This window comes from Electrophorus electricus, chromosome 11, assembly GCF_013358815.1.
Source record: "Electrophorus electricus isolate fEleEle1 chromosome 11, fEleEle1.pri, whole genome shotgun sequence".
NCBI lineage: Eukaryota > Metazoa > Chordata > Actinopteri > Gymnotiformes > Gymnotidae > Electrophorus > Electrophorus electricus.
Genome location: NC_049545.1, coordinates 14,022,043 through 14,046,299, shown reverse-complemented (window position 1 = coordinate 14,046,299; position 24,257 = coordinate 14,022,043). Strand labels below are relative to the sequence as shown.

Below are 24,257 nucleotides of genomic sequence, written 5' to 3'. Positions count from 1 at the left end.
TGTACAAGTCTTGGTGGAGCCTCTTCATCCATCTCAGCTTACTGGTTTTACTGGGGTCAAGGGTTTTTTTCAGTTTGTGACGAGCCTTATACGGAAAGTTACATTCTTGAGTATGTGATCTCAAACAAAGACCACTTGGCATACTGTGTTTCTTCTACAAAAGGTGATTTATGAGAGTAGGTTTTTAGGCCTACACATTTGTAAAATTCCTAACCTTCAGCTCTCATCACATGAGAGGATTTAAGTGTCAAAATGGAAATAAATGACTGTTAAAGATATATACTGCCTATGTCCAGCAGTAATTGTTTTTAGAGCCAACCACAACAATAGAACACCTTCTGATGACTAAGAGTCTATTGTATGAACCACTTCACTGAATAACAAAGGTTGGTCTATATTGTTGACTTAATCTTCCAGTTTCTGGGTGTAGACCAACCTAAATGAATAAATGCTTACGATCTATAATTGCAAAGATGTATTTGGCATAAGCAATAGGCCTAAATATAAATTAGAATATTTTTGGAAGACTATTTTTCCAATTTTCTAATTAAGAGCATTTGTATGTAACATAAAATAGCCCACGTTCACTGTTGTAAACAGCTTGATTATAATTTGATGACAAGGTTCTTCAAGCCAACCAGGAGTCATTAAACAAGATAACATCAGAAGGTAAAGAATCTGTGTTTTTATTTATGAAGGAAATGTTTTTAAAAAGCATACGTAAGGGTATCGATTTTTGTTTACTTCACAGACTGGGCGACTTCACGGTTGCCACTGTGAACGTAAAGCACTATGAGATAAAAACATCAAATTAAGTGCAGTGTCATTAACGTTTCCTCCGTTATCTCAAGGTCACTGCTGTACAAAATGTTTAATTACTAATGTACTGAAAAGCGAGGGGGAAAGACTTAATAAAGGCTGTTGCTGCATTAGATTAACGATGATATTTAATTCCATTATTTCAGGAAATGTTGGTCATATGTGATTGTATATCTAAGTATTGGTTGCCTAAAATAAAGCGTAAAATAAAATGACGGAATCTCTGCCCATTACAGGCTTTTTCCCTTTTGAGTCGCGTGTCATACCACGCCTTCCGCCAAGGATCAGATAAATCCCGGAGAAACCCCCTCCTTCTGGCAGTGGAGTTCAGATCCGGCGACGTGCTCGAAAAGGGACATTTGGAATAAAGGGGATAGCAGAATAATGCCAAACTTCTTTGAGTTATTTTAGTGAACTGAGCACTGCATTTCCCCACATAGTACGTGCTGTAACGTCTTAACCTATAAGATGCCTTTTCCACCTATAAATCTCCATTCACGGATATCGTCGCCGGGAAAAGAACTCTTCAGGAAAAAGAAAACCAGCACCGATATTGTGCCTCCTCAGTCTTTTCTCGGTCATAAATCAAGGGACGAAAAGGAAATCGAGAGAGAAAAACTGTCTACATCATGGCCTTCCACCGGTTTGAAACAGATGGGTCGAAAACCGCAGCAACAAGCGACTAAAGTCCCTACAGAAAGTTCAGTTCCAAACCTTGAGACGGACAGCAAGAATTCGTGGCTTAATTTAAGCAAACCCTTAGCCAGCTCGTGCGATAGTGTCCCGCGCTCGAGCTCTGGAGAGTCCGCGGCGCATCGCAGATACTCTTCTCGGAATTCTCTCGGTAAAGAAGAGGTGGAACAGGAGGTTCAGTTCTCGCTTAGTCTTACACCCGAAGCCATTCTAGTCATTCAGAAACGTAACCTTGAAAAACAGATGATGGCTAAACAGCAGAAATGTTGCGCGTCTGCGGACCTTAGACATCGCCGGGTTTTTCCCGCAAAGAGAGCGCAGAATAGTTCAAAGAACGCGACACCTGTTGCGAAACTGGACAATGCAAACGACATCAGTACGATTGTAAAGATCTCCCTTCTCAATGACCAGTACAAATACGACGACGTCGAGTATGAGGAGGAAGATGGGGATGTGGATGAGACCGTGATGAGGAAATGTAAAGAATGGCTCAAAGGTGTGGAGAGCGCCGCAGCTTTTGGTAAAGTTGACAAACTCTCATCTCTCCCGCATCTGAAAAGCTGCTGACTTTGCGCTGTTTGACTCAAACACAACAAGAAGACACACTGTGAAAACCTCGGACAAACAAGCAAAATCACCTGTGAGGAAATGTTCCTCGGGCCACACACACTGTCACCTTAACGGAGTAGAATGTGATCTGCACCGGTGTAGTCTACTGATACGGCACTGCGTTGTTCGTCTTAGTGACTTCTCACTGTCATTTGCAACGATGCCGCATGGTTCTTTTTAGTCTTTTGCACTTGGCTTTGGTTTGCACTCAGGAACGTTTAATTCTGTGCGTTTAAAGTATTTGCGCACGCAATGGAGAAACGATTGGTAGAGGAAGGGAATGTCAACCAATGGATTACGAAGTATACAGTGACATCCTATTGCCGCGATGTTTTCTTTGTGCGAGAAGACAATAGCTGTCAAAGACAATGTCTGCCTCCGTGAGAATGAGCTTCATGACCAAGGACTTGCAAGTTTGTACGAAATATGCTCGAAGGAAATGCGTTAAAAGAAAAAACAGCTTTGTACAGTATTTATTTTAAAATGCTAAGTTGTATATGTCTTGTGTTCGATATATTGTCATTTTTAAAGGGTTTTGAAAAATAAAATGTTAAATTATTTAAGCTTTTGTTTTTCGATTGCTTTATACCGTAAACAATATTTCTGCAAACATGGAAAACATTACGCTATGTTTTAGCGGGTGAACCAGTGCAAAACGTTTGTCCTGTCTTTGTTCCTGTGAGACTGTGCTAAATTGCTTCATTCTCTGAAGCACTTTTACGTTGATTCAGGTACCGAGGAGACTAAAAATATAAATGTATATTGAAAGTTGAATGTGAAGGGTTTATCATTATTGGATATCTTGGTTACATTAAAGAGGGCTTGTCTGGAACTGTGGAAAACGTTCACTTTAAGAGAACTTGACGTTCTCCAAATGCGCGACTATTGCACGCCATATCAAATGACATAATTAGATTTATGTACGTGTACTGAGCAAAGTCCTGGAATCAGGCTGATAAATAATTAAGTTCTTCATTCCTTTGCTTGGCGAATCGTTGGGTTATGCGTAAAACGTGTCAAGGTGGGGAGACCGATTTGAAGAGATTTTTCAGTGGCTGTGAAGCATTGCGAACATGCCTTTTACCATTGATAAAAGGGAAATGGAACAATAGTTGGCTCACCTAAATCTAAAGAAACTTAAGTTGTGGGAAAGATCTAAAGGTCTAAAAAAACGCCACACGAAAACTGCTCTCACTATGGCAACAACCTCTTAAACACAGACTTATTGTCAACTCTCTTTGAGCAGTACTTGCTGCTGTGGAGACGGTGTTTGATCTGAAAATTGGCATTTACGTTTAGGAGCATTAACTGAATCTTTCAATACCGAAATGTATATATGATTTGAGCGGAAATTTTATCATAGAAAACAGCATACGGTATTACCTATGTAGTTCAACACGACTACATACGAGTGGGTATTAATTTATTAGAAAATAATTTCATTTATTAGGCTATATTTGTGGTAAGTCATTTACCCTTTTGAAATGTATAGGACCTATATGTCTTCATTTAACGGACAGTGATTTTTGAATGATGAAGATAAACTTATATCGAAAATTAATTTGCATATAGAGCAGTATGTTGACACACAAGGTCCAAGATATTCATCACACAAGCTCTCTTCCATCTATCCTGGACACTTACCTTTCTCCTGAATCCTTTGAAAAGGTACGTAGTTCATTTTAAACATGATTTTTATACATCAAAAATACCTTTAAACTAACTTCACAATCTGATGAATCAGCATTTTAACATCAATATTACCTCCCAACTATTTTGCCTTAGATAATACTATATATAAGAAATTGGTTTAAAATGATTTTATTATGTAAATAACCTGTGTACCTTTTGGCTTTTGATAATTATATCCCCCCCAATACACATTCAGTGCTTTACTGATTTTTGCCATGTTCAGATTTTCAGCATTAGTGTTTGGGGCAATGGAAGATACATACAATATAATGGAATAATTGTGCTATCAACATTTCTAAATTATATTTAAAGACTGAAACCAAAAGACATAACATGAAAGACTTCTGTCCATGGAAATGAGCATTCTAGGTATGGTCATTGTGCTTCCTTTAGTACATAAATGGTGTAAGCATTAAATACTAAGTGGATAAATGGATGCAAGTCATCACATATAGGATATGCAAGTAATCACATATAGGATATTGGGATATGATTAGCAGATTAGCATATAATTGCATGACTTTCTTTAATGTGCCTATATGTATGTGAGTAATTGATATAGAGGTCTATGGAGACACCATAGTAAATAACAAAATGGATAGAAATTAGTTATAGACACAATGATTTGGCATCTTAACTTGGGAAGCAGGTATGGTAAAATAAAATGGCAGTTAATATAATCAGCAAAATAAGATTCAGCCTATGAAGTCAAAATGTACTGGATGCCCTGAAATGGAAGCAACAGTGGTGTTTATTAAGTAATATCTATGACAATTCTAGGATAAGCAAAGGATTTGTGAGGTACACACCTCACCCTTCTTCTGCCTCTAAAGACACACTAGAGGTTCTAAATAAACAAATTAGGCATTTATCAATCTATGCTTAAAATAATGTTTTTCATGTTGATCCATTTATATATCTACTTGCAATATTCTGATATAAAGGCAATGGATGCTATCAAATAAAATACTGTTTTCACTGTACTGTAATATTTTGTACCTACATTGCTAGCATCTTTGCCTTGGAAGGCTTATGCTTTTTTGCAAAATATGTTAATCCCAGTATCAGATTGGTTTGAGGTCAGTGATCACCATAGCAATGCAAGCAAGCTGGAAGGAAAACATTGTCATAGAGTGAGGTTATACAGAAATGTAAACCACTATCCCCAGTTAAGCCCCAGAAGCCCCTCCTCCCAGTGCCTGGTACAATAAAAAACACTTACAAGTAACTGTTGCGTAACTGTCCTTATGTGTCAACCCTCAGCAGGAGTATTGTCTGCGTCCATGTCTACACAATCTCTCCGCGTTTTTCTTGTCATTGTAATTCATTTTGTCCTCACAAGGGGTTCTCTGTGTGGGGTGGTGGCTGTGGAGAACTTCTGAACTACACTGCTTTTGTGTTCCCGTCCACTGGTGGACAGACTAGAATGACAAGAGAGTACAAACAAATGACTGCTGCAGGGGTCGCCTAGGTTACAGCCAGCAACACAGTCTCCTCTCTTCCCCCCTGGCTCGTCAAATCTTCCGATCTACTTTTTGAATGGTCCACCTCCACCCTCTCGCACTTTGGATGCCCCAGTCTCTGCGTTCATCTTCTGTACTCTATGTCATCTCCTTTTTCTATTTCCCCTTCCTTTTATTGCTACTGCTTCATATTCTCTGTTAATCTCCTCACGTATGGGGCATAGGGATGGCTGATCACTGGGGGGGGGGGAAACATTGTCCAGTGTCTGTGATGTAGGGTCCTGCCTCTGACCTGGTCCCCTCCGATGTGTCTGTCTCTGGGTCCAAGGCTGCATATACCAGAGCCATTGCTCACAGACCTTTCCTCTATCTTATCACAAACATTTTCTCTATCATCACTGAGGCAACTGACCTGATAAATGCCACTTCCATGTGAAGTCCTTTGTGAGTGATGACAAAGCCTTCCTAAATGGGGCAACCCTGTAAAATGTGAGAATGTGGGCATTAAGAGGCTGCCAGCTAAGCCACTGTTATTGTCTGCACTTTTCCTAAGGGGACAGAGAGTTGAGACCAGTGAAGTCTCTCCTTACTTAAGGGAATTAAATATACTATCTGCTGAGGTGAGTTCTGACCATTATCTCTTATAAGGGGAAATATCAAACAAGAGCTGCTCTGCTATTGCATTGTTCATATTGTGTATCGTGATGCCATTTTGCTTTTTTCAAACAAAATAAGGATCAACAGAAATGTTTGATTAATGTTTGTTCACAAAATATAATGTTGAACAGAACCTGTTCACTCGTAGGTCACCATGCTAGGGTGATAGGCTGAAAACAAGAGTCAACAGCAGAATGTTGCAACATCTCTGAAACAAAACAGGACCTTTGAGATGACTGATGTCTTGCCTGAGATTTAACCAGGTGCTCATCTGGTGTTTGCCCCACAGAGTTGCTCTGTGAATGAATTCATACCAAGAATCCATGGCACCATTCATTTAAGCAGAGTTGTCACCATGGAAACCTTAGGAGACAGTCCAGCGACTTCTTGAATAGAATCAAAGGTGTGGTTCAGTGCCCAGGCAGTCTGTTAAATGTGAAACCATTGCTGGAACTGGCAAATGTGATCAGGCATTCAGAGACCTGCAAAGGGTGCTTGTAAAGAGATGCATTGGAAAAGTGCCTGGACCAAGTGAAATGTATGACTCTATAATGCATATTGGCTCCAAAGCAAGTGAGCTCACACTGAACTGGACGTACTAACTAACTGCTCTAATGCTGAGGCTCCTGTTTGGGCTGAGGCTGATGTTTGTGTTGTTTTGTGGTGCTTTGTATCCAAGCAAAGATAGAACGTTTTGTAATCCTGAAAATCAATCATTGGTTTTTAAAATGGCTCACCACCCTCGTCTTCTCTTATCCCAGATCAGTATCAACATGCTTTGCAGTGTAGCTGCATTAAAAGTAACCAATTTGACATCATTAGGCAGAGTGAAATGGTAAACTGCAGTGTTTATTTGCATGGAATATACTATTTTCACAGCAGAACAAGACAGCTGCAGGTATTTGTTACATGCTGACAAACCAAGAAAGAAGTTCTCACACTTTCGCTAACAAACCCATGCAAACGGCCCAGTTGCAGTGTGGCCAGCAGTGCTGTGGATGAGTGTGTTACATGGACAGAGTCAATAAATGCTGTGAGCACAAGTATTACGTAAGAACAGGGGCATGCCACAATGATTTGTGGTGTGTGTATGTGTGTGTGTTGGGGGGGGTTTGGTTCTTATTGTCTGTTTTAAGTGGTCTCACACTAATGGCCCAGTAGAAAAAAATACATATCTGATCTTTCTTTCTGGGAAGCTGAAAAGGACAAGTGCAGTGCACGTCACACAATGCTGTCTGTCTCATCCATGCCTTCAAAGGCTGTGAAAGTGGAATTAGGCCTCTTCTTGGCATTGGTGAGAACATGATGTCTGGGCAATTCGAGGGTGATTACTGTGGTGTTCAGGACAAACTGAAGCGGTTTCTAACTAATGGGTTATTGTGGGAGACAGGAAAACAAGTGCACCTTGTTACTTACTAGGCTTATCTATTTTATTCATTTTTACCCCTCAAAAAGACAGCCTGCGTCAGCAAAGAAGTGACACAGATGAGGAAGCTGAAAGTGGGAGGGGCCAAAGAGGCTGTTCTGCCCCCTGGATTTGCTTTGGATTCAGACAGAGTGGCTGAGGACAAACAGAAATCTTTGCGCAATCAGGTACCGTCAAGGAATCTTTTTTGATGTGGTACCTACACCGTAGCGTGCGCTACACACACACACACGCACGCACACACACAAATACAACAGTCCTTTTTATTTTTAAAAATATGAAAAGCTAAAAAGCAAAGAACCAAAACACATGGTTTAACTATTTTCACTTCTGGACTTCTTAAAGTTGACATTGTTTGGTCAGACGGCATCATAATTAAATCCCTAATAGTTGGAGTGAGACTGACTGTTCAATAAATTGAAACCCCATCAGAACAAAGATCCCCAGTAATACTGACATGTTAGAAAAGCATTACCCTGTCTTGGACAGTTTAGAATAGAATACAATAGATGTAAAATGCCACCCCTTGAAACTTCACCTTGGTGAGAGAAAGATCAAACATGCAAGCCATTAGTGGAAACCTTCCTGTAACCTGCTATAATTTCAGCTCACTCGTATTATACTACTCTACTGGTTATTCACAAGTAACATTTTTATTTAATATTACCATGCATTTTAAAGCAGTACATATTTCTACAGTACACTTTCTTTTCCACTAGGAACACTGCTTTATGATAAATTATATATATATATATATATATATATATATATATATATATATATATATATATATATATATATATATATATATATATATATTAATGCACATTTGGTACAGACAAACCAGGACCATTTTTATAAAATGACATATAATTTTATTGTATCCAATGTAATAATTAAATAATGTGTTACAGTAATTTCTGTTCATTGATTAGTCTGTATCTTGCGAACGTTCTCTCCTGTATGTTCCACGTTTGTGCGCTTCTTTACTATCAGGTCATTGTTTTTACTGCATTATTTTACACTTCAGCGCCATCTAGAGACATATCGCAACATTCACCGTTTGAGGAATATCCTGTCTCGACACTACGCTGAGTTGTTGAAAGAGAAGGTCCAGAGACAACGACGTGGAATAAAACAAAACAACTCAGCTACTCTGAAAACCACAGAAAAGCTCAATGAACAGGTATTCCCGTTTATACTAATGCACCTTTATTTTTGGGGGGGTTTTCACGGTAGGTGAATGCCTTCAAATCAGTGTCAATAGTTAAGGTGCTTGACTTGTACTCTGGTGGTTGCTGGTTCAATCCCTGCTGCCAAGTTGCCACTGTTTGTACCCTGAGCAAGCCCCTTAACCCTCACTTGATCGTGTATGACTGTAAGGGTTTTTTGGATAAAAGCGTCAGCTAAATGCCGTAAATGTAAATCCTCAGAGCAATGGCTGGATATCACCAATAGGTGGTAGCAGCCTAAGATGTTTTTTGTCACGGAGCTATACCTGGGCCTGTAAGTGTTCATAAAAGGAACTATTAAGATACTGTGAACTGTCAGTCAAAAACATAAACCCAGTCCAGTAAAAACTAAGATTAGTTTTAGACTGTCAATCTGCAATTGATTGATATTTGATATTGATATTTGTATTTGCAATAGTAGATTCATAACAGGCTCTAATCACAGGTACCACAATGAATTTAGATTTAAATGGCAATGTAAACAGTTGGGTTAGTTTACAGATTCTTCTTTACAACATCTAGGCTATACCCTCCTTTGTTCTTTGAGCTTGTGGCCAAATTCAGGATATCCTGGAGAACTCTGTCCACAGTTGTGTATGGTAATGAAATCTTCAGTGATTGACCCCCTTCCCCTCACTGTCTGTGCTCTAATACACAAGTGGCCGAATCAAAGACTCTCACTGATCAACAGCCCTGCAGCCTACCCCAGGACACACCCAAACTCACCCTCACACACACACATAACACAGGCAGCAAAGGATCCACATCAACTCTATCTCGGACAGAGTGAAAAATTCATAGTTCCATAAGATTTTAATCTGTTTTACAAATACAGAGGTAATACTGCAATGATTAAAGCATATTGCCTAACTTTCTGAGCCCGGTTGATACAGTTATTCAAAGACAAGATTCAATGTAAAGGAGCTCCACTAAGGCCAATACAGCTTCCACTGTATTTTGTCTTCGCCGGGTAAGTAAGTAATCTCTAAATTCATGCTGCACTTTGTGATATCTTGTTGAATGCTGCTGTATGCCTGTACTGTCACGCAGCTTTGAAGTGCAGGCATGATGCCACTGAAGCTGTGAAGACTGAGGAAGCTCCTCGTTTTAATATGGCAGCTGGGGGCTGTTGGTGCAGACTTGTGATTGACTTTGATTTTGGCCCGTCTGGCCTAAAGACAATGAGGGTGAGAGAGAGTGAAGTGGCAGTTGGGGTGGGGGCTTAATGTAAGGAGTTGGGGGGGGGGGGGGGGGCAGCTTGAGACAGATCCTGTCTTATCAACCCCCTCCTATAAAAGCCGGCCGCCTTCAGTGGGCTGTAATTGTCTCCTCTAATGACCTGCACTGGAGATGGGGACAAAGACAGTGCTATAAAGGCCTTTATGAGCCTGCCGGTAGGAAACCTTTGGTGGAGAAGAAAAAAAGAAAGAAAAGAATAAACTGCTGAGCAAATGAAACTACCCCTGTTGTTTCCTCAGCCCAGGACGTGATTCCACCACCCCACCCCACCCCGCCCCAGTCGGGACTGTCCGGCAGGGCAGGAGTGGAGCAGGCAAAACCCAGGCCACCTGCTGGGGCCTAATTGGTCCCTGCTGTGTTTAATGGCTTCCTGTGGCTGCATGTTTACTTCTCATTTGCTTTGGGTGCTGGCTTTCCCAGCCACACTGCAAGACGAGGCTCCTCACTGAGCCTCCGCGTTCTCACCTCACCACGCTCTCTTAATCCTCTTCCGATGCTCTTGCCAATGTCTCACACCTGACCCTCTTTTTGTGTAGAAAAAGAGATCAACTTCCCAGAAGCTCACTGGATCAACCCTTCTCCACGATGATACATGCCTGAGGTCGTTGCCTAAAACACGCCATTACCTGGTGAATCGTCCTCGTTGCATCGTATAAATATAACAAAGTATTGTATGATCAGGCTGATGGTCGTCAGCAATTATATCAGTGCATGAAAGAAATTAAATGTTCCTTCTAAGCTCTTGCCCTCATTATTGTGTGCTTGAGGTCCTTGAGCTGAAAAGGCATTTGGACCGATGTGGGTGTCTGCAGGGTCCCAGGGAGCAAGAGGTGTTCAGGCACTGGGTGGATCAGCACAAAACAACACAACTGGAGAAACAGCTTCAGCAACTATGTGAGTGGAGTCTGGTTTTTTGGGTTTTTTTGTGCTATAACAAAACAAAAATGGTTATACTGTGATGTTTTTGTGATAAAGAAGCCCAGAATAGAATGCAGTCCTCTTAGTTAGTTTTTCTGGGTTTGATCAGATAATGTTTTTAAATAATCCTTTGCACTTGAGAAGAAAACTTGGTGCATTCTCTCATGAAGAATCAGATGAAATGGGTCATAAGAATAAAAATGGGATATTGAGAATGGTTCTACAGTAAATTGAAGCAATGATGCTAGTTTCATGTTGCCAGTGCTTCGCAGTGACTCTGCTCCTAAGGTGAAGATGGAGGACTTACTGAAGAGACCGCCAGCCCTGCCAAAGATACAGGTTTCAGCAGATGCCAATTCTACCCAACAGGACCATGTGAGGCATAGCTCTTGCTTTATTTCAAAGCTTAATGCTTTATGTCCTTTTGCAATACTCACTGTCCCGGTCCCAGGATGTGTTTCATGTGTGTGTTTTTTTTTTTTTATAATCATCATTCAAAATGTCACACGACTATGTGACTTTTATAGTGTTAACTGTAGTTAAATAACTGTTGACTGGGATGAGCTCAAACATCTAGCATCTTGTCCTCCATAAGTGTGGTCAGGGTTCTCCGGCAGAACAGAGTCTTAACTAAACTGAGTTTCGCCCCCTGCCCTCGCTTCCCCATGTTGTCCATGCACAAACATGCTTTCTGCAGGAGGCTTGTTTGGCTTCAGCTCTATGGGAAGAGATTTTGGCCTGCTCACAGAGCAGTGAGATGACTAAACAGAAGTCCCACCACCACCACAACCACTGCAATCACTCCCTGCAGTAGAGAAGTTTCCCTGTTCACCACAGCAAGGGCAAACATCACCAAGGGGTGAATGTCTAATTCATTTCACATACAAAGACGACGGACCAATTTGGCTTGGGATGTCACATCAGGCCGTAGTTCAGGGCCGCCATAGGGCTGTTAAGAAGACTGTACCGCAGAGACGACAGGGCCTGTTCACAAAGGTTAACCTAATTTGGATATCTTCAGACTGCAGATATGCAAAGAAAGGAGTTTACTGCAGGGCTCTCCAGCTGCTTCTGATAAAACAAGGTTTTTCCAGCTATTGCCATCATCCTAAGTCATCTTTCTGCTACTATTCTTTTATATGGCCTATAATAAGCTTGAAGATGAGCGGTGCAGCTTTTCCTCTTTAAATGTTTTGAGCGACTTCACTAAATAGAAGTAGATTTCTCCTGTGTGCTGCTTGGTCTGAACTGCTTTGCAGCCTGTTCTCCATGGTGGCACTTGAACATAAGGTGGAGTGTCAGGCTGGCAGCGGTTAAAACAGCGAGCAATATCAAGCGTAGCGGGTAAAACATGTCAGCTAAACGCGCTAGCAATGTTTGAGAGCACATGTTACCCTGCTTTTCAAAGGCTCTGAGCACTTTTAGGCCTCAGCCCCGTGCTAGGAGGACAGCTAGACATAATGTCTCATCTTGTCTATGCGAATTCTCACCACTACTGAGACAGACGTGGGCACGAGCCCTCTGGCCAGCCACCCATCAGGGATATGGCATTCTCCATCGCCAAGGCCAGGAAAAAAATATTGCTCCCCGTTATAAGCTTGGAGGGAAGGGATAGCCAAGGATCTAAAACTTGTATCTAAAAGTGAACATCCATCCAAACTGTCTCTATTTATTCATGATGCTGTGTTTACTTTCCATAAAAGACACTGAGTCATGGTGTCTCCTGAGCATGTAGAATTTCACATGTATTTATTTTCAGGCAAATATGGCTTCTCCTAGCATCAGCCAGTCTATTTGCTGGACTAAGTGGAAAAATAATAAGTCTCGGGTCAAATCATTTCAATCACACACTGAAGCAGAAAAGCAAAACACAACTGCAACCTTCACATGCAACGGTGATACCCCACCACAAACCGCGTATTTTAATCAGAGTTGATGTTATTGGCCTCACCCATTGTGACCAACCCCTTGCAACTGAAGCCGGGCCTTTTTGTGTATCTGACCCCCTATCTCTCACTGTGTGTGGATGGTGCTTGATACCGGCCTGCTAGTTGCTACACACCGATGTGAGCAAACTGTGTCCTACAGCGAGCCGCTGTGGAGGGCCAGTTTGCACCCAGCAGACGAAGTGTGTCCTCACCCGAGTGTGTGGTGTTATCAGGCGAGAGCCACACCACGCCAAAGCTGCCCCCTCGAAATGTGGCACATCATTAACCAACACCCACCCCTACCCCCCCCATGGTTGGGGAGCAGAGCGGGCATCTGCCGGAGAGTGGCACTCTGCCACCTAATCTGGAAGCAAGACGGGCAGGTTCAGTTAATGGTTTGGATTTCATGAAAGAATAAGATCACTAGACGCATTTTTATGCGCACTGGACAATCTTTTATTAGAATTGATGTGTCTTTTCTTCTGCATCACCCTGAGTCAAAGACACAGAACCATGAGGGCATATTCATAAAGAATGATAGTTTTCATGGTTCAAGAATTTCATGATGATTAGATCACTAGAATGTATATTTATGATAAAAGTCTTATTTTAGTATGATTAGGGCTAGTATTCACAAATCATATCAGGAGCATGTGCACTCAGGTAGGAGCTCCTAGAGGAATGCTCCTACTTTGTGATGCTTTGTGAGTAGCCAGATGTGGCTCTTTTAAAACAAACTTCTGATGCCATGAAATTCAGTTTTAATGTTTCTAGGATCTTGACTATGTCAGCCATGTGGGGATAAAACCATTTCTGTAAAAAATAATAATCAAATGGACTAAAAACATTTTTGGAATCATTTGTTTAATTCTTAATCAGAAATATCATTTAATCAGAAATATCATTTTAATGGGTCACAAAAAGCCAGGTATTATAGTGAGATGTTATGGGTGAGAAGTTATACAGTTATAATGAGATATTATACAGTTTAATGGGTTTTTTTGTTTGTTTGTTTAAATTTTTTGCTTTGCTTTGCAGGTATATCTTGTTTTGTGGCTTTTGTGTATTCCAGCAGATTGCAGTCACAGAGGGAGGGGACGGAGGAGGAGGTAAACAGTCTGGTACTCGCAGCCTTCTTGCCTCACAGACCCAAACCCAGACGCAGGCCCAGACCCAGGACAAAGCTGAGCTAAGGCTTCCCAAGGTACACAACAAACCGCAGAAGCCACAATCATGCCTAGCGGGGGTGTAGGTGGACAAACACACATGCATGGGTCACCCACCCATCCACCACCTCATTGCACTCTCTCTCTATCACACATACACACCACAACCCTGATCGCATTTTCTCTCTCTCACACATGTGCACAACCGCCCTGATCACACTTTCTCTCTCGCACACATGCGTACCACCACCCTGATCGCACGTTCTCTCTTTCACACATACACACCACCAACTTGATCGTACTTTCTCTCTCACACATGCTACCACCACCCCGATCATACTTTCTCTCTCACACATACACACCACCACCCTGATTGCACTCTCTCTCTCTCTCTCTCTCTCTCTCTCTCTCTCTCTCTCACGTGTACCACCACCCTCATTGCATTTTCTCTCTCTCTCACATGTGTACCACCACCCCAATTGCACTTTCTCTCTCTCATACATATATTCCTCTGAACAGTGTTACATAGTTTTCAGCTTCCACAAAATTACACATGAAAATCACTGCTTGGAAATTTTATTCTTAAATGGCCACATGAATGAAGTCTTAATAATTTAGCGTTTAGCGTTTAAACTAAAATTGCACAAAATGACACTAAAGTTTGTGTAATTTTACATAAAAAGATTACACAAAAAAGAGAAATGGCTGATATATGATTTCTCATTGCAAGGACTCACTATTTGTGTATATGTACTGCTCATTATTTCACCAACACCGTGATTTCTAGTAGTGAAACATTCGTGAATAAAATGAAATGCAGTCTGGTTGGTTTCATCTAAAACTCCAGGAAAATGTTTGTGATGCCTGATGTAGCCCCATTACAAATAAATATGAAATAGTCTCTGACACCTTTCCCAAAGAAAGCATTTATGCCAGGTTCAGGATGCACTGGGTCTAACTGCCTTGAAATCAAAGTTAGCTCATAAATACATATCCCTTATGATAGTACACATGTACATATACAAATTCTCCACAGATTATAAAATTCACATTATGAAGTCATTTGATTTTTTATAGTACACTAAATGTGCCCTAATATGTAATGTTCAAATAGTTTGAGAGTGTGTGTGTGTGTGTGTGTGTGTGTGTTTCAAGTAAAAAGCAGAGTGGAAAAAACAAGCACTTTGAACCCTCTCAGAATAGCCCACTGGGAAACAAGACCACCATCACACACACCTGCAGAGAGGTAGAGTGAAGGAGGACAGCAGGAGGGTGAGAAAACGGGTGAAGGAGAGAAGCGGTAGAGAGCAGTAAGGGGTGGGGGGCAGACAGTCCCTCAGAGTTCTCGCTTCTCGCACCTCCTTGTCAGGGTGGATGTGGGCAAAGAGATCATGTCCCAGCTCAGGGAGAGGACGGGGAAGGCAAACAAGTGGGCCGACAGAGGGCTAGGGCGCATTAGTCAGCCGTGTGGCCCACTCATGCCAGCACTGTCCAGGCACAGAGACAGAGCCATCCACCTGGAGCAGGGTTAGTAGACAACCATCACTCTTTCACACAGACGTTCTGTCAGCACCAAGGAGGAGGACACTCAGAGGTGTATGGTAGCGGCCTGGGGTACGGTGGAGATGAACATTGCAACTTTTCTGAGCCAGCAATGGAAAAGACGCTGATATTTCACAATGATATTTATCTGAGGAATTTCCTTTATTTTCCTAACATAATATTTATAGTAGTTGCATTATAGCAATGTGGAATGAAACCTAGTCCACTGTATGCTAGAGGCCTGGAAACAGATTTCTTTTCACTGTAATACTCTGGTGACCGGCTATTCTGAGCGAACACAATGCTTAGATTTCAGATTATGAGAAGATTTGTCAGGACGAATAATTAGAATTTCAATTACAGTTGCTCTAAAATGCACATTTACATCTACTTTTATAGCATTTAAGAGACACTCTTGTCTAGAGCAACTTACAGAAGTGTTTTTATTGTCTTCATCCTCATAAAATTTGCTCAGAGTCTAAGCATAGCACCATGCTACAAGTCCTGCGTGAAAGTCAGAGGTAGTAAAACACAAATAAAAAACGAGCATTTTTTTCCTAAAGTCATTTAGGATTAGTTCAACTTGGCTCAGCGCCAAATACACTGAATGAATTGTGGAAAGGTCTTATGGGGGACTGTAGGTGTGGGATTAGTCATTTACATCAACAACTCTCTTCCTAAGTCCTTCCCCTGGAGCTTCTCCTCCCATGTTGTATGTGTAGGGTGAGAGACTCAGGTGCTGAGGCTTACACCCAAAACTATGAGAGATGATGTGCTGCTTGTCACCTTTCCCCGCTGAACTAAAACACCCCCCCCCCCCCACCCCCACAATGATGACGCTTTCTGCAATGCCATAGAATGAAAATCAGCCTTTAAAGTTCATTTTCAAGCATCCTGTTATCTCCACAGGTCTTCTCACAGGAGCTCCAAGTACCCAGGTTTTACACTTTACAACCCAGCTTTTTGGAGAATTTCAGCACTGATATGCATTTTTTGGTATCTTTTACATCCTATTTCATTCTTAATTTGTTGTATCTATGCTAAACAACTAAACAATTCTTGATAGATTAAGTTGATTAAGTTAATTAAGTGGATGTATATGTGCATATGTTTGTGTTTGGCTACATTAGCAAAGTACAACAATTACAAATTTGAGAAAATAATCTAAACTGGAAGATTCTAAAACACAATTTGTGATGAGATTAATCTTTTATTCATCTTATGTTTGTTTGTTTGCTTGCTTGCGATGAACTAGCAGCAGAGATTTAAGGAGCTGCTCTGCAGATCGAGGGCTGCAGTGGCCCCAACCCAGCACAAGATGCATCTCATGTACGACATCTCACTCTCGCACATGGCCCATGCTCGGAGGTCAGTCTGCCAGTTCCAGGAACTGTAGGAAAACAAAAGCCTGATAGCACACACTTGTTAGCTAAACACAGATACTGGCAAGCTAAAATGTCATCATTTTAAAAATGAACACAAATCTTTGTATTCATGAATTTATTTTCCTATTTCGTTTTTTATCATTGGTCTTATGAACAGATTACTGGATATTAATGGACTAAGCTCACAGTATGATAAAGGGTTCAGCACCAAAGACCTGGTTAGTTTCATCCAGAACACACAAAGCATAACATTGCCAAGACATGAATGCAATTTTCCTCTCCAACTTGAGTTCATGTGACATTATTACTGACTTACTCCCCAACACTTTACCTGTTCTGAAATTTCACCTTATTGAGCAGATGGAGCTAGTGTGTCCAAACAAAGTCTTAACTAAAGAGCCAAAGACTCCTGGTGAGTCCCCCCCACCACAGCCTTTGACAGATGAGGCAACAACTGAGGACACACAACACCTTAAGGAGGAACTAAGCAGACCAGTTGACGGAGTGACCAGGTGGGTCTGTTCTTTGTGAACACAGTGAATTCTGTAACTGTACGTGGTAATGCTGACATTACAAACATTTATTTAGTTTTCAAGACTCTAACAGCTCCAAGCTAAGCAGCAGCAGAGCCTATAACTCCTGGAACCCAGAGGAGCCGCTGTCCATTGAGGACATTTCTTCTTATTGTGTTTCACAGGTCAGTAAATTTATATTTTTGGTGACACTGCTCATTTACATTGTACATTTTTTTAAACTTACCTAACTGATGTTGTTCATTTCAGAGTAAAATTCTTGGCAACAAGACATGGACCAATTACATATAGCAAAATACTGCCTATGATTTCACCACTACTGCTTTGACAATGTTGTACTCAAATATGTTGTACTAATGATTTTTATTCACTTTTCCCAATTAGTTTTGCTATAGTGGAGAAGCATAAGTTATATCTACAGTGTGTCTTCTCACGGTTTATTTTATATAAGCTCTTATCAATATGAAATTTCAATCTATCAGCATTAAGTTACTTTTCAGACAGTGCGGCATTAATGTTACTTATTTTAGTTTATCAATTACTTAGGACACTCCCACTTAGTTTCTAAACAGTTTCTCAGGAGTCTTGAGAGTAATGTAGCTTATGTAAAAAGAGATATCAACATCGATGAGGATAAATAAACAGAAATGAATTGAAATAATGTGCATATCCATATTTTTAATAAGACTATGTAGGCTGATCACTAATAGATACAAACACACATACATACATACATAATAGATAGATTCTTTGATAAATGTTTAGAGGCTATAAATCTTTATTTAAAGGGGAATGCTTTACTAGGCTCAAGAGTATTCAACTGTACAGAGTGCCCCAACGTATTGCGTTTACAGCTTTGTGCTGAGATTCCCACAGGCTTCAAACTCTTATCATCAATGGCTTTCAGTATCGCTGAAACTGCTTATATCACAGTACTCTACACTGACCCTTTGCCCCATTAATTCTGTCGACCCTATTTACCTTAGAAATAAACTTTATTTACATGCTTGTTTGTTTTAAATGTTGTAATAAAAATATAAGTCTTTGACCCTAAATGTATTATAAAGTCGATTAACAATTATTAAAATGAAATAAAGTGGATTACAATTGATTTAGTGCAATATTGTATTATAAGGGTACCCTTATGACTAAGCAGCTGATAAACTGGAATTATATATCCTTCTCCATAAAAACTAGAAGTTATGTATAGGCTACACGAAGTGTTTTGAGTGCATATTTGTTTGTGTTATGTTAAACTAAATTTGTAAGAAGACCTAAAGTCTTGGTCTGTTCTCATGAATATGGACGTGCTTAACCAATAACGTTTAGACGGCACAAATCAAAGCTCAGGGGAGCCAATCAGATACACCTACAGCAATGCGTGGAGAGGCAGTGTTACCCAGGTCTATTTATTTGGAACCTCTGTTACTTAGGCCTAACGGTAACCTCTAACTTTTTCATGGCACGGAGTATTTGACATTACACTCAGCTAAAGGACCTGTCAGTGGCTCAGCCAAATCGGATATATTTTATTCACGCACGAAGCCCTGGACTTCTTGGATAGTATGGCTTCGGGTGCCAGTGAATGCTCAGGAAAAACTGCTCAATACCGGGTTGACCATCTACTAAGCGCTGTCGAGAACGAACTTCAGGCTGGGAGCGAAAAAGGAGACCCAACAGAAAGAGACCTCAAAGTCAGTCTCGATGATTTGGAGCTTTGGCAGAAGTTCAAAGAACTTACAAATGAAATGATTGTAACCAAGAATGGCAGGTATTACGTTCATATCAAAATAACTTATAATAACAGAGAATAAGTTTATAAGTTTGTAAAATCTCATATTTATATAAATATAAATAATGCAGGCTTTTATTAAATGTATATAAGATTTGAATAAGCGAAGAATATTAGTTCCTGTAATCTCGTGTAAGTAAAATGCGAAACAACATTTTATGAAAGTCGTATTTCATATTCATATTTATTTATCATAGACATGAAGACTTTTTATTTGATAAGATGTCCGACTATATTTTAGTAATATATCAGCCAATTTCGATCTGAAATTAAAAACAAACTAATGGCAAATGTGTTCGCAAGAAAGGCAGCATAATGTCTTGTTTGCGCTTGTACATTCTTCACGTCCTCTTTCTTATTTTTACTTTATTTTACTATAATACTATACTATAGGTACTAAAACATTCAGTTTTAATGTTGTCTGCGGTTAGTAATTCCCTTAATGTTCTTCAAGTTTCTATCTTCTATTTCCTCGCACGAAGGCGCATGTTCCCCGTCCTGAAGGTAAACGTTTCTGGTTTGGATCCAAACGCCATGTATTCATTCCTGCTGGATTTCGTGGCAGCGGACAATCATAGATGGAAGTACGTTAACGGAGAATGGGTCCCTGGAGGCAAGCCAGAGCCTCAGGCCCCGAGCTGCGTCTACATCCACCCAGATTCTCCAAACTTCGGAGCCCACTGGATGAAAGCCCCGGTGTCCTTTAGCAAAGTCAAACTCACTAACAAACTGAACGGCGGCGGACAGGTAAGACAAAAAGATTTACTGAATGAAAAACACGTATGAAATGTTTGTTATTGTTTAAAAATCGTATTTCTTACATGTCCATATATCGACTGTTGTGTATTCCATATTACCTTGATGACCGTATATATTTTTATGCTTTGCAGATCATGTTAAACTCATTGCACAAGTACGAACCCCGTATTCACATAGTGCGTGTTGGAGGACCACGGCGAATGATCACCAGTCACTCCTTCCCTGAAACCCAGTTCATCGCAGTTACTGCATACCAGAATGAAGAAGTAATTTTAAAACAATTTCTTGTAAACGTAACCCATTATATTACCTAAAATATTTGCCTAATGCACCGATTTTGGAGGCATAAGTTATATTGCTCTTCTGTTGTTTCAGATCACTGCGCTAAAAATAAAATTCAACCCCTTCGCCAAAGCTTTCCTTGATGCCAAGGAAAGGTACCTTGTTTGACATTACAACAAAATTCTAATTCTTCAACCACAACTGTTTCACTTATTTCCTGTTATATTTATTTATGTTGTTTATTGACAAGAAGACACATAACTCTTGTTAATTTTGTTTTGTAGAAGTGATCATAAAGAAATAATGGATGATGTCAGTGATAGCCAACAGTCGGGATATACTCCATGTAAGTTTAATCACATTCTTCCCATAGTAAATTCTGGATGTAGTAGAATTAAAAAGAAATATCCCCCTACCCTTGGTCAGCACTATATGTAGATCTTTGGGGGGAGGTTATAGATCCCATGGTCGCTGTATGCTAACACATCTCTCTACTAAAATTCTCCCCTCTGTTCTGTCTGCAGTGAGTGGATGGTTTCTACCAGGAACAGGGTCTCTCTGCCCTCCTGGAAACTCTCACCCTTCGTTCAGCAACCCCTTGTCTTTGTCATCTTCTCATAGCTGTGAACGCTATTCCACTCTGAGGAGTCACCGCTCCTCACCCTACCCCAGTGCCTACCCACACCGAACAGCCTCCCCCAGTAAGTGCGTGCACACACACACAAACACATGCCTGCATGCATGCACACTCGCACAGATACGCACACACTTTCTTTCCCTCCACTGCCTGCCTGTACCCAGGACTCCATTCCATTAATGAGAAACTCAAACATGTGCCACTGAACAGGGAATGTCCTGCATTCCTCCAGCTTTTGTGTATACTAGAGCTCCCAGTCGTAAACAAGCACCCTCAGCCATGGAACCACAAGGCGCCAACAATGACTTCAGTTGGCCCCAGCCATACTGTCGGTCTTGACATGCAAAAATCATATGTGTTAATGTCTCACAGTATGTTTCTTCTTGTATATATGCCCCGTGGTGACTCAGAGTATGAGCAGGGATGTCTCTTTGGTTGCCCTACAGCTAGTTACCCAGATAACCCTCCAGCATGCCTGTCCATGCTGCCCACTCATGAGAACTGGTCCAGTCTGCAGATGTCCTCTCACTCCAGCATGGTTCCTGTGGGCCAGCACTCATCACCCAGCTCCAACTCCAGGTTAGTTTTCTCTTCATACACACACACACACACACACACACACACACACACACACACACACACACACACACACACACACACACACACGCACACACACAGACAGGGCATCCCTATATATATAATATTTTCCAATAACATACTAAAACATATGGTACTTCAAGTATCAGGCACTATATTTGACATATAGTAAAGCAGTATACATAGTATATATAAATTTACTTCACAATACAGATATTAGCAGCTTTTTCACATCCACATGTCTCTCCTGCAGCCAGTACACCAACCTGTGGACTGTGGGAAATACTCCTCTGACTCCCATGTCCCAGTCAGGAGGCATGGCAGGCAGCCTAGGCTCCCAGTTCCTCCGTGGCTCTGCCAGCCACTACACCAGCCTGTCTCACCCAGGCACAGCGCCCCCTCCTGGATCCCCACTTTACGATAGCACTGCCAGCCCCGAGGTGCACGAATCCACCCCTTATGACGGCTCAGCTCACGTGCGGCTGCACGCGGCCTGGGCACCCATCACTCCTCCATCCCTCTAGGCCACAGAGCTCCATGTACTGAGGCTCCAGAGAGGCCAGGAAGCTTTTGAACAAGCACTCAGTCTATGTACCAAAACTATCACAACTGGATCCTTCTGTCCAGTTAACAAATTCATTAGGCCATCTGAGCAAAAGTAGGCCTTGTTCAAACTGTACATATAACCAGTGTTTAACAGACCTGCTAATGCCTTTAAATTTCTGCACCATTTAAAATATACATGTGGGTTTATTTATAGTTTTCTAATGCATAGCTTATTTTTGTGCCATGTGCAGACAATCATTTGTACAAAGTGTAAATGTCAGTATTGTTAAAATTGATTTATTTTCACCTCAGGATTTAAATTTCAGCATGATTTGCATAACAATTTTATTTGTAATAATATGAATTTGATTGATGCTGTACAATTGATATAAAGCTAATAAATCTTTATTAAAAATTATAGTAATAAATGAGTCAGACTGTATTCAAACCCAGAAACCAAGTCCTACATATTTTGTATGAAGGGTCTTTTGCATGTACCTAATGTTTCTGTATTAATGGTGTGACTGGTACAATATGTACAATGAAAAAAATGTCAGATTTTATCTATACCTCAGTGAACAACCCAGAAAAGTAATTAAACTGAGAATTGTAACTCCCATAAAATAACATTATCCTATAATACCTTTAAAATGGTATCACTGATTGGGTGTAATGTCTCATATAACCCGTTTATGGCCATGGTCTAGATTTCCAGTACAGGTAATCTTTCCACAATAAAACAAATTAACAAAGAATGCATGCACATTGTGCATAATTCACAAAAAAAAAAAAAGTATGTATTTGCACAAACCTACCACTGTGTAAAATCTTTGGGAAAAGCAAAAAACTGTATCTGAGACTGTATCTGTGTTTTCCCAAGATTCCAATAGATCAATTTGTTCTTGGAAAGCTTATAGCCAGGAGTTTTTCTTTGAATTGCCTTTGTATCACCCCTGTTGGTAATTAAATGGGTAGGAGAAATATTTTCCATTCACTCAGTAAAATGTATTGAGTAAAACTTTTAAATTGAAAAGTCTTTAAAAAAAATACCATTTTAAAGGTACATTCTCTATCAGTAGAACAACAAAAGAACATCCCCATCTCACTATGTAATCTTATTTACTGATATAATGAAAGAATATACTAAATTCCAATGTACTGAATGTTTTTAGGGCCCTGTGAATATGTGATGCATAAAGACATTGAGAAACTATATTCTTGAGGTTTTATGGTAGTTTATTGAGAAACAGTATAATCAAAACCATCCTATTTTGACTAAGGATGGACTATGAGGTTGTGTTTTGATTGTAAAGCATCTAAAATGTGTTTTAGTCAGAACTGGGAATGTAGATTTGTTTTAATGTAATTTTTTAAAAAAAACTTAAATAATTCATAGAGGTGGTATTTAACAGAATCAAAACTCAATATTATGTGGATCCTGAAAGACCTCTCATATGTGGGGGTCTACTTATCAAAGTATGTGTTATTATATTATATTCTAAAGAAAAGTCTGATGGATCTGTTTAAAGACCCCACACACTACTCTTTTCTTACAATGTTCATAGCTGACCCTGCTAAGTGTAATTCAGATCTGTTTACTCTTCTCTTATGAGCAAATTCCACTCACTTAAGTGAGGAATTGCATCTATCTGAAGGAGGTTACCACAGTCAGAGTTTGACATTAGGGGGTTATAAAGGGAATTGAGGGAATAACACAGTGAGCACGCTGACCATGCATTATGAAGTTGCCACAGCTGATTTTAATTCACAATTCAGCGAGAGGAATATAAATTCTACTGATTTAATTATGTTCTTTTATTTATTTTCTCCCTCACATTCCAGAAGTCAAATTAAACCGATCACATCTGAGCAGAAAAAAACGTGAAACTTAGGCTACTTATATAACACAGACAAAGAAAGTTATTTAAGATTTTTGTTTGGTTGGTTGTTTCAAGCCTTGTGTTGCACTTGTGTACAATCGTTTTTTGTAATGGCTGAAATGTTCTATTCCCCAATAAATAGATTCTCGCTATTTTTAAAACTGCCCAAAAGGTGGCAGTACAACCTACTAAAGGTTGGTTTGAACAACAGCAAAAAAGAAAAACGTGTATAAGTGCATAAAAGTGTATAAGCAACGCAGTTCTATCTACGCAGATAAAGACCTTATATTTGTTTTATATGTTGCTCATACGTGGTTTTATGTCATTTTTCACACTGATGATTTCAAAATACCCATCACCTTCTAGACATTTTCAAGCTTTTAAAATATTCGGGGTATTTCATAATTTTTGACCGTTTTCATTGTTGTGTTTCTGCAAAGTTTAAATCAGATTAACTGAATG

General features: G+C 40.2%; 3 protein-coding genes across 8 annotated transcripts; all 3 read left to right on the top strand.

Annotated features, from left to right (window-relative positions):
* Nucleotides 1-1,133: 1,133 nt before the first annotated feature.
* prr18 (proline rich 18) lies at nt 1,134-2,684 on the top strand. Its single transcript, XM_027023513.2, has one exon. The coding sequence runs from the start codon at nt 1,288-1,290 to the stop codon at nt 2,077-2,079; it is 792 nt and encodes a 263-aa protein (XP_026879314.2). The 5' UTR covers nt 1,134-1,287; the 3' UTR covers nt 2,080-2,684.
* A 766-nt stretch (nt 2,685-3,450) lies between these two features.
* On the top strand, nt 3,451-18,432 carry si:ch211-130h14.4. Of its 6 annotated transcripts, XM_027023727.2 has the most exons (14): nt 3,451-3,583; nt 3,694-3,789; nt 7,389-7,526; nt 8,390-8,545; nt 10,367-10,459; nt 10,598-10,724; nt 11,011-11,123; nt 13,749-13,880; nt 16,294-16,380; nt 16,640-16,752; nt 16,927-16,987; nt 17,130-17,281; nt 17,358-17,466; nt 17,552-18,432. In XM_027023727.2, exons 2-14 carry the CDS (start codon nt 3,700-3,702, stop codon nt 17,591-17,593), a joined length of 1,413 nt encoding a protein of 470 aa, XP_026879528.2. In that variant the 5' UTR covers nt 3,451-3,583; nt 3,694-3,699; the 3' UTR covers nt 17,594-18,432. The 6 variants fall into 6 exon arrangements, with proteins under 6 accessions (XP_026879528.2, XP_035387664.1, XP_035387662.1 ...); XM_035531771.1 differs by having other exon boundaries at nt 10,643-10,724; nt 17,358-17,570; XM_035531769.1 differs by having other exon boundaries at nt 13,752-13,880; nt 17,358-17,570.
* A 320-nt stretch (nt 18,433-18,752) lies between these two features.
* On the top strand, nt 18,753-22,284 carry tbxtb (T-box transcription factor Tb). The gene is made up of 8 exons (XM_027023523.2): nt 18,753-19,073; nt 19,577-19,841; nt 19,985-20,119; nt 20,229-20,290; nt 20,420-20,481; nt 20,660-20,836; nt 21,219-21,351; nt 21,623-22,284. The coding sequence occupies exons 1-8, from the start codon at nt 18,868-18,870 to the stop codon at nt 21,891-21,893; spliced, it is 1,311 nt and encodes a 436-aa protein (XP_026879324.2). The 5' UTR covers nt 18,753-18,867; the 3' UTR covers nt 21,894-22,284.
* The last annotated feature ends 1,973 nt before the right edge of the window (nt 22,285-24,257 follow it).

What these genes read in the sequence shown, in the direction of transcription:
- tbxtb (XM_027023523.2), top strand. Translation starts at nt 18,868, where the DNA reads ATGGCTTCGGGTGCCAGTGAATGCTCAGGAAAAACTGCTCAATACCGG. An exon ending in ACACCGAACAGCCTCCCCCA is followed by an intron (nt 20,837 to 21,218) that starts GTAAGTGCGTGC and finishes GTTGCCCTACAG; the next exon opens with CTAGTTACCCAGATAACCCT. An exon ending in TCACCCAGCTCCAACTCCAG is followed by an intron (nt 21,352 to 21,622) that starts GTTAGTTTTCTC and finishes TCTCTCCTGCAG; the next exon opens with CCAGTACACCAACCTGTGGA.
- si:ch211-130h14.4 (XM_035531768.1), top strand. Translation starts at nt 3,700, where the DNA reads ATGTTGACACACAAGGTCCAAGATATTCATCACACAAGCTCTCTTCCA. An exon ending in ATTCTACCCAACAGGACCAT is followed by an intron (nt 11,124 to 13,748) that starts GTGAGGCATAGC and finishes TGTGTATTCCAG; the next exon opens with CAGATTGCAGTCACAGAGGG. An exon ending in CACATGGCCCATGCTCGGAG is followed by an intron (nt 16,753 to 16,926) that starts GTCAGTCTGCCA and finishes TCTTATGAACAG; the next exon opens with ATTACTGGATATTAATGGAC.
- prr18 (XM_027023513.2), top strand. Translation starts at nt 1,288, where the DNA reads ATGCCTTTTCCACCTATAAATCTCCATTCACGGATATCGTCGCCGGGA.